Source organism: Gossypium raimondii, chromosome 4 (assembly GCF_025698545.1).
Source record: "Gossypium raimondii isolate GPD5lz chromosome 4, ASM2569854v1, whole genome shotgun sequence".
NCBI classification, from domain to species: Eukaryota; Viridiplantae; Streptophyta; class Magnoliopsida; order Malvales; family Malvaceae; genus Gossypium; species Gossypium raimondii.
The window spans coordinates 28,187,603-28,202,570 of NC_068568.1; the positions used below are offsets into that span (position 1 = coordinate 28,187,603).

Below are 14,968 nucleotides of genomic sequence, written 5' to 3' on the forward strand. Positions count from 1 at the left end.
ACTGGACCGGATTAGCCGGTTGGACTGATTAGATGAAAATCAACAAGAGTATCAGTCTGAGGAAAATCATTAGATCAGTTGGCATGGAAACCAAACAGTTGAACCGTTTTTCTTAATTTTTAATATATATATTTAATATTTTATTTAATTGAACTAGACGGATCAGTCGAATTGACAAACCGACGAGCTGATCGGTTCGATCACCAGTCTAGTTCTAAAAAATTTGATTAGAATAATTTATTCTGACATATTCTAATAGTTGGATGATGAAATTTTGGTTTAATAAAAATACTAAAAATAAAAAATCGGTTCAACTGTCCAGTTTTAGGACAATTGGTCTAATAACTTTCCCTAGACCGATACCCTTTTCGGTTTCCGGTTAGCTAGTCCAGTTCAAGTTTTTTTGATCTTTTTTTTATAATTTTCTAAGTTTATATCAATTTTAATAAATTTTTTATTTTTTAATAATTTTTATTTTTTTAATTTTAAATAAATTTTATTAATTTTATAATTTTTATATTACTTTATAATTTTATAATATTTATAATTTTTATAATTTTAATAAGTTTCTGTCAATTTTAATTTCTTTTATTTTTAATATTTAATATTTAATATTTTTGATTTTTTATAATTTTTATGATTTTAAGGAAAAATATTATATTAAATCTTAAGTCGCCACATATCACCATCGATTGGTCATCAATTTATTTTAATGTTCAATGTGGTCAATGACGGAAACCATTAGTAGAGGATTTAATTTATTATTTTAGTTAACGGCAAAGACTTAAATGAGTGAATTTAATACAATGGTTTAATTGATTTTTTGATAAAATTATAAATATTTTATTAAGGGCTTTTTGATATATAAGCCTTATAAAAAATTATAAAATTAATAAAATGCATTTAAAATGAATCGGAACAAATGATTGTCTAAATTAAAATGAACAGGACAAATTATTGTCTAGATTCATTTTGAATTAGTACAAAACTATTAAAAATCATAAATAAATAAAATAATTATTAAAAAATTAAACTCCTTTAACATTTTATGTCAAACACCAACAATTTTGTAACACTACTCACTATTGAAGGGTTAGTAAACTTAAATTTTATATCGAGGGTAGAGAAAAATCAAAATAAAAAAGTATTCAGGGTTGAAATTATTTTTTTACTAATTTTAAGTATAAAATTACAAAAATTTAAAAATTTTCCAAAAGAAAAAACGAAAGGCAAAGAAGCCAATGCCTCGGCCAGCCTTCTTCCTACGTCCTTGATATAGTATTTCTTGTATTTGAGTAAAAATATTTAGGTAAATTGCATTTTGATCTCTCTATTAAAATATAAATAAATTATCTCTTATACGTTTCAAATATGTAAATTAACTAATCATTAAATTTTATCTATAAAATGATGACGTGGAATGTTAAATCCATGTTAAAATTATTTTTTATGGGTAAACTATAAAATAGCCATTTAACTATGCCTTTTATTCTATTTTAGTCATTTAACCATTAATTTTTTGTTTAGTTACTAAACTTTTTGATATTAAATATTTTAATCACTCTAAGTTGATATGAGGTTTTTATTAGTTTAATAATAAAATTAACTCTCTAATGTTTACACATTCTATCAATTTGATACTAAATATAAAAAAAAGTTAAAAATTAACCCTCATTGTTTACACAATTTGTCATTTTAGTTTTAATTCTTAAAATATTCAATAAATTTGACCATCAATATTTACAAAGTCATTCATTTAGTCTCAACTCTAAAAATTTTAAAAATATATTTTTTTTAAAAATAATATTTTTAACACTATATATATAACTCATCAACTAACTCATATGAGATATTAAAATAAGAAAAAAAATAGTTGATTTAATTACTAAATGTTGTATTAATCTTTTTAATAATAAAATAGTATAGAAAGAGATTTGCAAAATAGAGCAAGAGTGGAGATGCGGGGTACCGAACCCCGTACCTCTCGCATGCAAAGCGGCGCTCTACCGTTTGAGCTACATCCCCTAATCTTTGGATTGAGGCTTAAAATAATTATATCGGAAAGTGAATTGGATCTATAAAATGTCTCCACTCAGAAGAATTGCCGTAGAGAAATTTCAGTCTCCAATCCAAGTTTCCCGCCATGGAAGTCGACTCGCAAGAACAGCTGCAGAGAAAACAATCCACTTACCTCTCTTTAGTAACTCTCACCTCATTTTCTTCCCTTTCACAATATCCTAAAATCTCTTCTGATTTTGTAAAACTAAAATCCCCTTTTTTCTTTGTGTCTTAGGATGAGAATTTCGAGATTCAGAAGGAAGTTTACAGAGGCCAACAGTACAGTCAAATTTACTTTGCTCGTCTTCACATGATGAGAACTTTGCTTTACTCCCTTGTGCCCAACTGGAAATCCCATCTCCCCGGTAACCTCTCTTACTTAAAAAAAAAAAAAAGGAAAAAAATCTAACTTTTAAAATTTAGCATATTTCGGGAGATTTCCAAAATTGTTTATTCTTTTAATTTATTAACTATGGTACTTTTTTTTCCCTCTTCTTGTTATGGGTTTTGGGTTTTGAAGCAAGCAGCTTTGGCGAGTCATTTTTGGCTGCTTTGTTACCTGCGTTTGGCGTTAAGGAATTTTTGTAATTTGCAGTGTCTGGGGCTCTTAGGGTTGGCAGTGAATATAAAAAAAGTCTTTGGTATTAGCTTTTGATTGGTGTGTCCTTACTCTGTGATTATTTGGATTCCATTCTAGAGGTTTTGACTGATTAGCATGGAAGGTTATGTTTGAAATACTTGCATTGTGGCTAAGAGTTACTATTGGTACTCATACTCGGTGGGGGCTAGTCTGACCTATGTTGCTCGGAATTTTCGTTCTTCTTGGAGTACCCTTATCCGACACTCATTTCTGACACACATGAGAATTTGATCTCCAAGGATTCTCCAAAAAGATGGAAAAACTTAGAAAAATCTTACAACACACGTAGGATACACTTGAGTCCAAGTAACATAGACTCTGATAATAATGTATTTCTACTTTCAAGTGTGGATTTCTCATTCAAAAGCTTTCTTCAAGGTGACAGGTTCTATTTTGAAAAAAAAAATGCACTAGATATTGTTGCTCATATTTCTGATGAGTTTGTTGTTAGTATCATTTGTGCATCTGAAATTTTGTTGCCTCTGTAGTGTACTTTTTCACATTAGAAATTTGAAGTATCAGAACTTTCCAGTCCTCTCATTGTTTGCGGCTAAAGATAATGGGGATTCAAATAAATTAGTAGCTTGATTGAGTTTTTAGTTTCCATGGAATAATTTAAAAATTTTCCTTCTCTCTTTTTGTAGTTTGTACAGTTTTAGAGCTCGAAGAAGGCAAAGAATGCATCATTTTTGGTACTCTTTACAAGCATATGAAACTCAAACCTTGCATTCTTGATGAATACTCTAAGGAGGTAATATGGTTGTTAATGGATGTATATTATTGATTAGTTTATTTCATTTTGTATATTGAACTCTACGTTGGAAATTCAGTGTTGTTTGACTTTGAACGTTCTATGTATAATCTTTATATAATTTACAGAGATCTGTTGCCCCTCTTATAAAGCCTCATAATTTTATGCATCAAGATGACTACTTGGTTTTGGAAGATGAAAGCGGACGAGTGAAGCTTGGTGGTACTAAGCTTTCACCCTCAGTTTATGTAACAGGTCTGTATTGCTATCAATTCAGTATCCATATTTGGAATTTCTGTTCACAATTGACTTGTTTGTCAACCCATTGGAAATGACTGCATTTGTTGCACTTAATTGCTTCAAAGCCTTGTTTATAGATTACCATGTTGAGACATTATCAAACTATTAATTGCATTCATGCCTTTAGCTTCTAGAGGAAATCATATGAGCTTGTTGAGGGCCTCAACTATTTGGTTCATTGCATTCAATTTTATTCACTCTTATCATTTTTGAACTTTTCTTTTCTTTTCTTCCCCATGTTTTTAAACACAAGCTTCTATGATCTAGATATACATGCCATTGAGTGATATGCAATAACTTACTGTTTATGCACTATCAAGGCTTCAATTAGTGGAATTTATGGGCTCAAACATTACTCTAATGAAACATGTTGATCTTTCACTTACGCTATGCGTTTGATAGGTGTTGTTGTTGCGTTGCATGGGAAGGAAACCAGTGCAGGAGCCTTCTTTGTTGAAGATGTTCTCGAAGCTGGCTTACCACCTCAGATTAAACGACCGCTAAAATCAAGTATGATCTGATTGCCCTTCTACCTCCGCATTTATGTTCTTTGCTCTAAAGTTGCATCAACCCTGTAAAGGAGCCACTTCTCTATTGGATATAAGCATTCCTCATCTTACCTAATCTGCATACAGTGTTTATCCCTGGTTAGATTAATACTATTATCTAACATGCTAAGAAAACTACAGATGGTTTGTAACTGATTTTTTTCTTGTTTTTTTTCTAAAATGGAGAAATTACTAGAACAATTTGTCAATTCACCACGTATAAAATTAAAGGTGTTGCATCTTTGACTGAGGAAATGATATGACTCATTAGTCTTGAAAGGATTCATGCATTAAAGCTGCAAATTTCTGCAGATTTATAAAGTGATTTTCATTCATCAAGAGTTGACAAGCAGAGCTCTCTATCTCTGTATCTCTCTTAACCTTAGATTTCAGGACATGAGATGCTAGTATGTCCAAGCATTCTTGACTAGCTGCACCTAGTTTTGTCTCATGTTTGTTGTTATAGATTTTCTTTGTTGGGCATTTTGAGGAATCACATCTGCTAGTTATTTCTTGTCGGTTTTCTCCATGAATACAGCAGCATAATGGATTGGAGTATAAGAATGGTAGGAAGAAAATTAGCTTGATAATGTATTGTTGAATTTTTCTTAAATATTCAGCCTTGATTTGTCTCATGAACCTTAGGCCTTTCCATTTTATCTCAGTAGACATAGCCTGTATCTTAAAGTTCAGCCATTCTGTCTTGTAAACAAGGCCTCAAAGTCTTCAAATTTTGACTCTGGACAGGAGAAGACAAGTATGTTGTTTTTGTCTCTGGGCTTAGCATCGGGAGGAGCTCCTCTAATCCCCTTCAGTTTCAGCTTCTTGTTGATCACATAACAGGGCATCTAGGAGATGAGGAGGTTCTTGCCAATTCTGTTATATTCTTTTTTTCCAGCCATTTTACCATGTCTCATCAACTGCTACAGTTTGCTTACTTCATAATATTGATGAATAGGAGCAAGGACTTGCAGCAGAGATAGTTCATCTTGTGATTGTTGGGAACTCTGTTGAAATTTCTCGTGGACTTCTTAATGGACAGGTAAACCTTTTCTTTTATTTTTAACTTAATCTATTACTATGGAAAGGCTGTCAATATTATGCTTTTCTTCTATAAATTATGATCATTAAAAAAGAATCATTGGCTTTTCTTTTTATGATCTCTCTTCAGAGTAGTTTGACAATAATAATAGTCTCATGGATGTAGCACTGACCCCCTTTCAAAATTCTCTAATTGAACAATAGCCACAAATTCTGTATGTCCCTTCCATTTCTACAAGAGAAAAAAAAATTGAACTTTCCATCTAACTTAATTTTTCCAGTCAAAGGTCTTGCTGTTGTAGTAAGTCCTTATGATGTTGACAATATAAATCACCATTCTTGATGGGTGATAATCTGTAAACTCTGGACGCATCTTACACTGACATTTGGATGATAATCTTTGGGCAGAATTTAGCTTCAAAGGATCAGTCAAGGTTGTGTGAGCCATTTAAAGAGCTGGATATTCTGTTAACTCAGGTTTTCTCTTCTCACCATTGTGATGATCAGCACTTTAAGGTTAGCCTCCTGAAGTTTCTGTACTGCTCTTGTTGCTTATCTATTTTCATCCATGTTCAGATTGCTGCAAGTTTGCCATTGGATATCATGCCTGGATCTAGTGACCCTGCAAATTTTGCCTTACCTCAGCAGGTTTGACGTTTGCTTTATAAGTTGAGAGTATGTAAGTTACAATTGCATTTGTATTGTTTCTTGTTGGAATCCCTATAATTAAGGATAGAAATCTTACCTTATTACTATTAGTTCTCTTGTAAATAGAAACAAATCTCAGTTACTGATTCTTAGGAAATTAAGATATTAATTACTGATTCTTAGGAATTAGGATTTATTTCCTTTAAAATGATTATTTCTCTCTTTATAAATCTGTAAACTAAAGCAGTAGAAAAATAACAGAATTTTTCCTCTGAGTTTTTTCATGGAATCAGGGCTTTAGGATTCATTCGATCCTAATTTTTTTCTCTAATTTCCTTCCTAAAAATTCCTTGGTTTAGTCCTCCAATGGGTGATATCAATGAAAATTTCTCTGGCCGAGACATCACAAATAACTCGAATATCAATCGGGAATCACTCAAGGTGAAATTAATTCCTCCACTCTGCTGATGATGTTTTTGATGTTCGATTAACAAAACACGACTTGAGACTCTCCATAAGATACTTGGTACTCCCACTACTCGTGGATCTCTAGCCACTCAAGGTACGCCCTCAACATTGCTTTTGAATCTAATAATCAATCTCCTTGGATACTCGATTGAGGCGCCTCGATCACATGACAGGTGACTCACGTTGTTTCACACCTACACTCCTTGTCATAACAAATCCCGAATCCGCATAGCGACGGTTCTTACTCACCGTGGTGGAATAGGAGAAGTACAAATGATGAGAGTTTTCTCTCGATAAAGTCCTACATGTCCCAAACTTGTCCTGTAATTTACTTTCAATTAGTAAACTTACTAAGGATGAAAATGTTCTTGTTGAATTTTACGCAATTGGTTGTGTGATCTGAGAAGGTAAATCGGGGAGGATGATTGGCCTTTGCTAAAGTTGATGATGGACTATATATTTGGAATAAAAAGCAGTATACAAGGGGATTGGCTCTATCCACTTCAAAAGAGGACACTATTATGTTATGGCACCGTAGGTTAGGACATCCAAACTTTGTGTATTTGAAAAAAATCTTCCGCTGTTATTTCAAAATAAAAGTATTAATTCCTTGAAGTGTGAAATTTGCCAATTATCTAAACATATCCGTGTGCCATACCCATTAAAATCACATATTCAGTCCCAACCTTTTTCGTTAATCCATAGTGACCTATGGGAGCTAGCCGAGTGAAAAATATTACAGGGGCTAGATGATTTATAACATTCATTGATGATCATACTAGGGTCTGTTGGATCTATCTACTCAAAGAAAAATCTGAAACACCCAAAGTATTCCAAAATTTTCACTCAATGGTTCGAACCCAATTCAACTCTACCATACATACCCTCCGTACTGACAATGGGAGAGAATACTTCAACTCTGTCTTAAGTCCATACCTTTCTGACCAAGGCATTATACACCAAAGCTCTTGTCCTAACACTCCTCAACAAAACGGGATCTCTGAGAGAAAAAATCGTCATCTCCTTGATGTGGCTCGAGCCATAATGTTCACTATGAATGTTCCAAAATACTTGTTGGGAGAAGCTGTCCTCACTGCCTGTTATTTCATAAACCGAATGCCATCAAAGATCCTCAATTTCCAAACACCTCTAAATACTCTTTTAAAGGCCTTCCCTCTATTTCATGTGCCTAATCTTCCAGCCAAAATATTTGGCTGTAAAGCTTTTGTCCATAACCATCAACCAAATCAATCCAAACTTGATCCTCGAGCCCACACCTGCATCTTCATTGGATATTCCCCTACACAAAAAGGCTATAAGTGTTACTCACCAGCATTGCGCCGAATGTTTGTCTCTCGGGATGTTACCTTCTTTGAAAATGAACCATACTTTGCAGCATCTCATCTTCAGGGGGGAGATTTTTAATGAAGATGAGACCCTTAATACTCTCCTCATTATACCTCCTGATCCTACTACTACTATCACAAACAAACCTATCCAGATTTAGTTGTTTCCCACAATAAGCAAGAATTTAACACGTCCTTCCCAATAGCAATACCTCCACAAGTACAACGACACACGATCAAGGAAAACAACAAATCTGAGTTTACTCTCGTGGAATCGTTCTCCTGAAACCGTCTGAAGATTGCCAATTACATCTCCAACCGAGGATTGTTCGAAGCGAAGTCCCACCTCCGTCACCATCCATCTATCTTCCAATTGCGTTCGAAAGGGTACAAGGAGCTGCACTCAACGTCCTATTTCTCGGTTTGTATCCTATGGAAATTTATCTAAGTCTTACAAAACTTTTGTGACTAATGTTGATTCTGTAAAAACTCCAAAAAATATAGAAGAGGCTCTTGAATCAGCTGAGTGGAGACAAGCGGTGATGGAAGAAATGAAGGCCCTCAAAAAAAATGAAACATGGGAAGTCTCGGATCTACCTAAAGGGAAAAAAACCGTAGGGTGCAAATGGATTTTCACTACGAAATTTAAACCCGATGGCCGTATTGACCGATACAAAGCTCGACTTGTGGCTAAGGGATTCACCCAAACTTATGGTCTCGACTACAACGAGACGTTTGCACCGGTTGCCAAACTAAGCACCGTTCGAGTCCTACTATCTCTTGCTGCCAACCTTGATTGGCACTTGACTCAATTGGATGTAAAAAATGCTTTTCTCAACGGGGAATTAAATGAGGAGGTGTACATGGATTTCCCACCCGGGTTGGAAGAAAACAAGGGCCAAGTGTGTAAGTTGAAGAAGTCCTTGTATGGGCTGAAACAATCTCCACGAGCGTGGTTCAGCCGATTTGCAAAAGCTATGACTAGCAGAAATTACATTCAAGGACAGGCAGACCACACCATGTTCTACAAGCACTCGGAAGAGGGTAAATGCTGCATCCTTATTGTTTATGTCGACGATATAATATTAATAGGGAATGACTAGAGCAAAATTTTGAGATTGAAAGAATTTCTTGGTACAGAGTTTGAACTTAAAGACTTGGGGAGTCTTAAATATTTTCTTGGTATGGAGGTAGCAAGGTCGAAAAAAGGTATCTTCATTTCCCAAAGGAAATATGTTCTTGATCTACTGTCGGAAGTTGGTTTGATGGGCAGCAAACCAGCTGAAACTCCTATGGAGTTTAACCTTAAATTGGGAACTAATGGGGATGGAGAAGAAATCGACAGGGGGAGATATCAACGTCTAGTAGGAAGGCTCATCTACCTATCTCACACCCGTCCGGACATAGCCTTGATGTGAGTGTTATTAGTCATTATATGCATGCCCGAGGGAGAAGCACACTGGAAGTGCATATAGAATTCTAAGATATCTAAAAGGAACTCTGGTAAAGGCACGTACTTCAAGAAGATCATCAACCAAGCGTGAAATCTACTCGATCTGGTGGGTAGGTTACATTAATGATAGACGGTCTACAAGCGGCTATTGTAGTTATATTTGGGGTAATCTCGTGGACGTGGAGGAGCAAAAAACAGTCTGTGGTAGCACGCAGCAGTGCAGAGGTAGAGTATCGAGCACTATCTCATGGTATATGCGAAGGAGTTTGGATACAAAGACTTATAGGAGAACTAAAAGTGCCTTATACCAAACCTATGAAGATGTACTGTGACAACCAAGCTGCTGTCAGCATAGCACATAATCCTGTGCATCATGATTGAACCAAACATGTGGAAATAGATCGTCACTTTATAAAAGAAAAAATACACTCAGGAGAAGTATGTATCACCTACCTACCTACCTACTAGACAACAAGTTGCAGACATGTTAACTAAGAGTTTGAACAGAAACATGTTTGAAGAACTTATTGGCAAGCTGGGTTTGATTAACATTTACACTCCAACTTGAGGGGGAGTGTTGGAATCCCTATAATTAAGGATAGAAATCTTACCTTATTACTATTAGTTCTCTTGTAAATAGAAACTAATATCAGTTACTGATTCTTAGGAAATTAAGATATCAATTACTGATTCTTAGGAATTAGGATTTATTTCCTTTAAAATGATTATTTCTCTCTTTATAAATCTGTAAACTAAAGCAGTAGAAAAATAACAGAATTTTTCCTCTGAGTTTTTTCATTTCTAATATATTGCTCCTTTCAGCCTTTGAACAGGTGCCTTTTCCCAGGGTCAACAACTTATAACACTTTTAAGTCCTGCACTAATCCTCATTGTTTTGAGCTTGATAGCATCAGGTAATACATGGATATAAGTTATTGTAAGTGGCTCAGCCAAATTAAATGTATGCTGCTCGCTGAATTGTGCTCCTTTATTTTCAAGATTTCTTGGAACATCAGGTCAGAACATAGACGATCTCACTAAGTACTCGGAGGCGAAGGATAAACTTGACTTCTTGGAAAGGACTTTAAGATGGAGGCATCTGGCACCAACCGCACCGAATACTCTTGGTAAAACTTTTATATATTCATACATATGCACCTTTGTGCATTTAGTCATTTTTATATGTAAACTTGTTCATTAACTTGGCAATTTGAGAGGCTTAGCACCCATCAGTAAGTCTATAATCTTCAAAGGAAAATGGAAAAGACTCACTTTATGGAGAAGGCTTCTGATTTTGTAAAATGAAGATTGATCCTGAGCAATGTCAACATTAACATGCTTCAGATCTTGAGTTTAAAATGATATTAATATTTTGGTCCTGTTACTCCTCAACAGGCTGCTACGATGCAGTGATGCAACATATTATTTACTACAGAAACCAAGTAGCTGGTAGATTTATATCCCGAGCTTAGTCAAGTTTACTGCTTTTGTTGAATGACAGGTTGTTATCCTTTCACTGATCGGGATCCCTTCCTAATTGATAGCTGTCCTGATGTTTACTTTGTTGGTAATCAGGAAAAATATGAAACTTGCTTGTTAAAAGGTGATTATTCCAAGATTTTCCCTTACCTATTGAAAATTAACTTTAAGCAAAGGCAACAACTAAAGCAGCATCATTATTTCACTACCAGGCTGTTAAAGTCTTCTTACTATTAACTGATGCAGGGTTGGAAGGGCAATTGGTAAGACTTATTTGCATTCCTAGATTCTGTGAAACTGGAGTTGCTGTTGTGGTGAGTGTTTTTCACCTTCCAGGATGTTGAAATCTGAAACTAGTAGATAAATATACCATGTTTGTACTAATTTGAGGAAATGCATGTCTGTTATTCATTACCTAAGACCTAAGCTATCATCGTGGAAATGGAGGTTTGTGTCATTCCTACAATATGAACAATGTCTTCAATCTATTATATAGTGTAATTGTACTTTTAAAGCAGTCGAAATCTTGTTCTGGTGTGTCCTCTATCCAAATATATCCCTCTACTAGGTAGATGACAAACAATCAGTTGTTTTGTTTGTCAGCCCGTTTAAAAGACAAGAAACATTCTAGTCATCTACCAAATGCATGTGTATAGAAGTTATTGTAATACAATCTAGGACTCTTCTTCAGAGTCAATAAGGGAGAGAAAGAAAAGAGAAATGGTAAGGAAGGGGAAGTGTGGATTGATACCATAGAAGTTGCTCTCTGGTTGCATGCTTTCCTTTTGGTGCCTTATTCTGTTTTAGCATATAAAAACAAATTCCTCTGAGTTGGAGGTTGTAATTAATTTAAGTTTCCATAGTGAACTGTTAGCGTGCAAGTGAAAAATCAATTCTATGGAGATTTTAGCTTTCCTAACCATATACCCAGAGTTCTTAAATATAAGAAGAAAAACATACTTGTCAGTTGCCATACAGCCACCTTTTTTGTAAATTACAGTAATCAGATTAAACCCAGATCTCAAGGCATATATTTTACTTGAGTTTAACACCAATAGCCACCAACCTCTGCCTCCATTGCGGGACGGTACAAAGAGTTGATAATAAGCTTCCATGACATTGTGCTACTTTGTCTCTTCAGTTTGATTTGCTATTTTTGCTCCATTTGTCGGTTACCGGAGTTCTCAAACAAAAATGTAAAGATATAATAACCTTGTATCACCTGAATTCTAGAGACACTTCGTCCTTAGGTGTTTAATTTTAGCTGGTAGTTGTATTTTTCCTCTGGAACACAGGTTTTACTTGTTACATCCTTTATTAATGGCGAGTGAAGGGAAATGATGCAATTAGTAAAGTTTTTCTCTAGACTTAATCAGTTGCACTCAGAGAAGTAGAGGTTAATAGATTTTTCGTAAATCCTTTGCAGGTTTAAAGACAGGCTTAACTATTACTTAGATCATTTACATGATGACAAGCTTTCTCAGTACAAGAAGCACCATCTATGCTAATTTTTGTTTTGTTTTCTTTTTTCCCTATTTGCAGCTCAACATGAGAAATCTAGAATGCCATGCACTAACTTTTGGGACACAAATCAGCTCATAACATGGTATGTAGTTTAAATGCCAAATAACTTATCAGACGTGCTGAATTTTTACTTAATGAACTCTTCTTGATTGATTGAATTTTGTATGGGAAAAAAATTCAGTGCAACCTGCATTGAACAAAGAAAACTATGGTTGTTCTTCCCTTTGTTAACCAAAGTATATGACTGATGTGTTAAAAATGGAATACGAGGTTTCGTATGTGATCTTCCTCCTCTCATGCTTAAAATCTTGGAAGAAAGGTACTTCCAGATAGGATAACTTCATGATTAACAGGATGGTGCTTCACCTAGCTGCCATCATTTTTTATCTTCTTAAAATTCTACTTCTTTATTATTATTATTGTTGTTGTATGTAATTATCCATAGCTTTGTTATTTGATTTGCGGATGAACCTAGAAATCTCGTTTCCCATGTTAATATTCAGGCCTTAAGAAAAGCAGGCTAAAACAAAATTATGTTTTGTTTCTTTTTCTCTGACACTTTGGGAAGTTAAAAGGAAAGCGATGGGCCTCAATAGGGTTAAATACAAAGTTTGAGCTATTTGTTCAAGCTCGTAGGTTCTTTCATTCTTTCGGTATTTGAAAGTTTGGATAAAAATATTAAATTTAAAAAATAAGTTTTGATTAAAAAAATGGACTAGTTAAAAACATAGGTTGGGCTCTAGATTCAATATTCCAAGCTTGAGTGTTAATCTTGCCCGTTTTTAAGTTTATAATATGTTTTTTTTACTCTGTTTGCATTAATATTGTTGCCAAAACAAAAAAACTTGATTTGAACGCATTTATCCTTTTATTAAAGGGTGTGAAAAGATTATGGTAGTTTTAGACACTTATAATAATACATAAATGTAATAGTAAAGAAGGGCACGTCTGAAATATTAAATAAAAATGCTAAATGTTAAATAGACAATATATATATTAAAAAACATAATATTGAGTTTAAACAAGTTTGGATTAGTTATTTTTAAACAAAAATAAGTTTGGACAAAATTTTAGGTTTATATTGTGATGGGTTTGAGCAATTATGTGTGATGTTGATATTGTATATAAGTTGAATCCTAACTCAATTTAACTTGACTAACGAACATTTATAGATTTGTTTTAAATGTCAAAGGCTCTTTTCTTTAATTTTGAGATATTTATTAGTCTTTATATTTTTTTGTACTTTAATTGGGACAGTGAGTCTACTTTTTTATTAAAAAAGCTTAAATCTTTGTCAAATTTTGCAATTATAAAAAAGTAGAATAACCTTTTAGCTTTCAATGTTTATAGTTTTGTCAATTTGGTCTTTAATTTTAAAATTACATAAAATTGTAAAATAAAATATTTTTATATTTTCAATGAAAAATCCTAAAATTAAAAAAATGATAATTTCAAAATTTTTAAAAAAATATGAAAATAGAAAACAATTTAATTTTCTTTTTAAAATATGCTATTTACTTTTTAAAAGGAAATAAGGTATTTTCAAATTTTAGGTTATTCATATAGTCAATATTAAATCGGGTTTTAATATAATTTTTCAAATCAAATAAAAATGGTTGTTTAAATCTGATTTTAACAATACCAAACAAATAGTTCAAATTTTGGAGACTTTTCAATGAGTAAATCAAACATTTTGGATCCTTTTATATTATTTTATAATTTAATGAATTTTAAATGAATTCATTACTTTTTATTGTTTTAAATTTTAAAGATTCTTTTCTTAAATTTTGGAAAAATTTTAATTTTTCTATAATTTTTATTGAGTATATAAGAACACTTTTTGTTATTTTATGCACCTTTAAAGAGTAAAGATCAAATTGATAAAAATGATAAATGTTGAGGGCTAAAATTATTTTTGTATCTTTTAAAGGAATTATGATTTTAGATAAAAATGCAAGGATTCAATGTCAAAATTAAATTATAGGGGTTAAATTTAAAATTTTAAAAAGTATAGTATTTTTAGCATATTTTAACATACATTTTAAAGATTCGGTCAACAAGGCCTAAGCACCTGTAGGCTTAAATTTATGGGATACATACTGAAAAGGAGCTCTTCCAATGGGCTTAATTTTAATCTAAGGGTACAAAATTTTCTTTTTGGAAAGTGATATGATATTTAGATTTGTGTGCAATTACATAAAAGTGATATGTTTGGGTAACCTTGAAATTAGTGGGTCCAATGAATTGATTGTAATTACAGTACCTTAATTATATTTTTTAATTATTAGGGAATGTGAGAATTAGAGTAATTACACCTAGATCTAATTATCTTATAGCTTTTCAAATACTCATACATAATTTTATTTAAAAATAATAATTTTTATATAAGTTATGAAATTATATTGTAAGCCTAAACACATATGAGTATTTGAAATGGTTAATAAAGTTATAACCATGAATTATATTTTTAAATTTTAAATTTTCTAAAGTTTTAGTCAAAAGTATGTTCTAAAAATAATTAATGTGTTATAAAATGTCCTAATATATTTATTTGTAAAAGTTATGTTAAAAAGTATGAACATAACTTATTTACATGTCCATGCTATATATTATAAAAATACTTATTTATATATAAAAAGTTATAACTCTTTACCATAACTTATTTATGAAAAATAACTTTTAAAATTATAGCAAAAATATTTTATAAGAAGT

At 32.7% G+C, this 14,968-nt stretch overlaps 1 protein-coding gene across 1 annotated transcript; it reads left to right on the top strand.

The window, feature by feature from the left end:
• The first annotated feature begins 1,949 nt into the window (after nucleotides 1–1,949).
• LOC105780465 (DNA polymerase delta small subunit) lies at nucleotides 1,950–12,534 on the top strand. The gene is made up of 14 exons (XM_012604826.2): nucleotides 1,950–2,200; nucleotides 2,294–2,423; nucleotides 3,343–3,449; nucleotides 3,578–3,704; nucleotides 4,152–4,259; nucleotides 5,045–5,160; nucleotides 5,256–5,339; nucleotides 5,747–5,815; nucleotides 5,915–5,986; nucleotides 10,076–10,167; nucleotides 10,253–10,380; nucleotides 10,755–10,856; nucleotides 10,979–11,046; nucleotides 12,275–12,534. The coding sequence occupies exons 1-14, from the start codon at nucleotides 2,144–2,146 to the stop codon at nucleotides 12,332–12,334; spliced, it is 1,320 nt and encodes a 439-aa protein (XP_012460280.1). The 5' UTR covers nucleotides 1,950–2,143; the 3' UTR covers nucleotides 12,335–12,534.
• Nucleotides 12,535–14,968: the final 2,434 nt, after the last annotated feature.

What these genes read in the sequence shown, in the direction of transcription:
- LOC105780465 (XM_012604826.2), top strand. Translation starts at nt 2,144, where the DNA reads ATGGAAGTCGACTCGCAAGAACAGCTGCAGAGAAAACAATCCACTTAC. An exon ending in CTGGAAATCCCATCTCCCCG is followed by an intron (nt 2,424 to 3,342) that starts GTAACCTCTCTT and finishes CTCTTTTTGTAG; the next exon opens with TTTGTACAGTTTTAGAGCTC. An exon ending in GGCATCTAGGAGATGAGGAG is followed by an intron (nt 5,161 to 5,255) that starts GTTCTTGCCAAT and finishes ATTGATGAATAG; the next exon opens with GAGCAAGGACTTGCAGCAGA.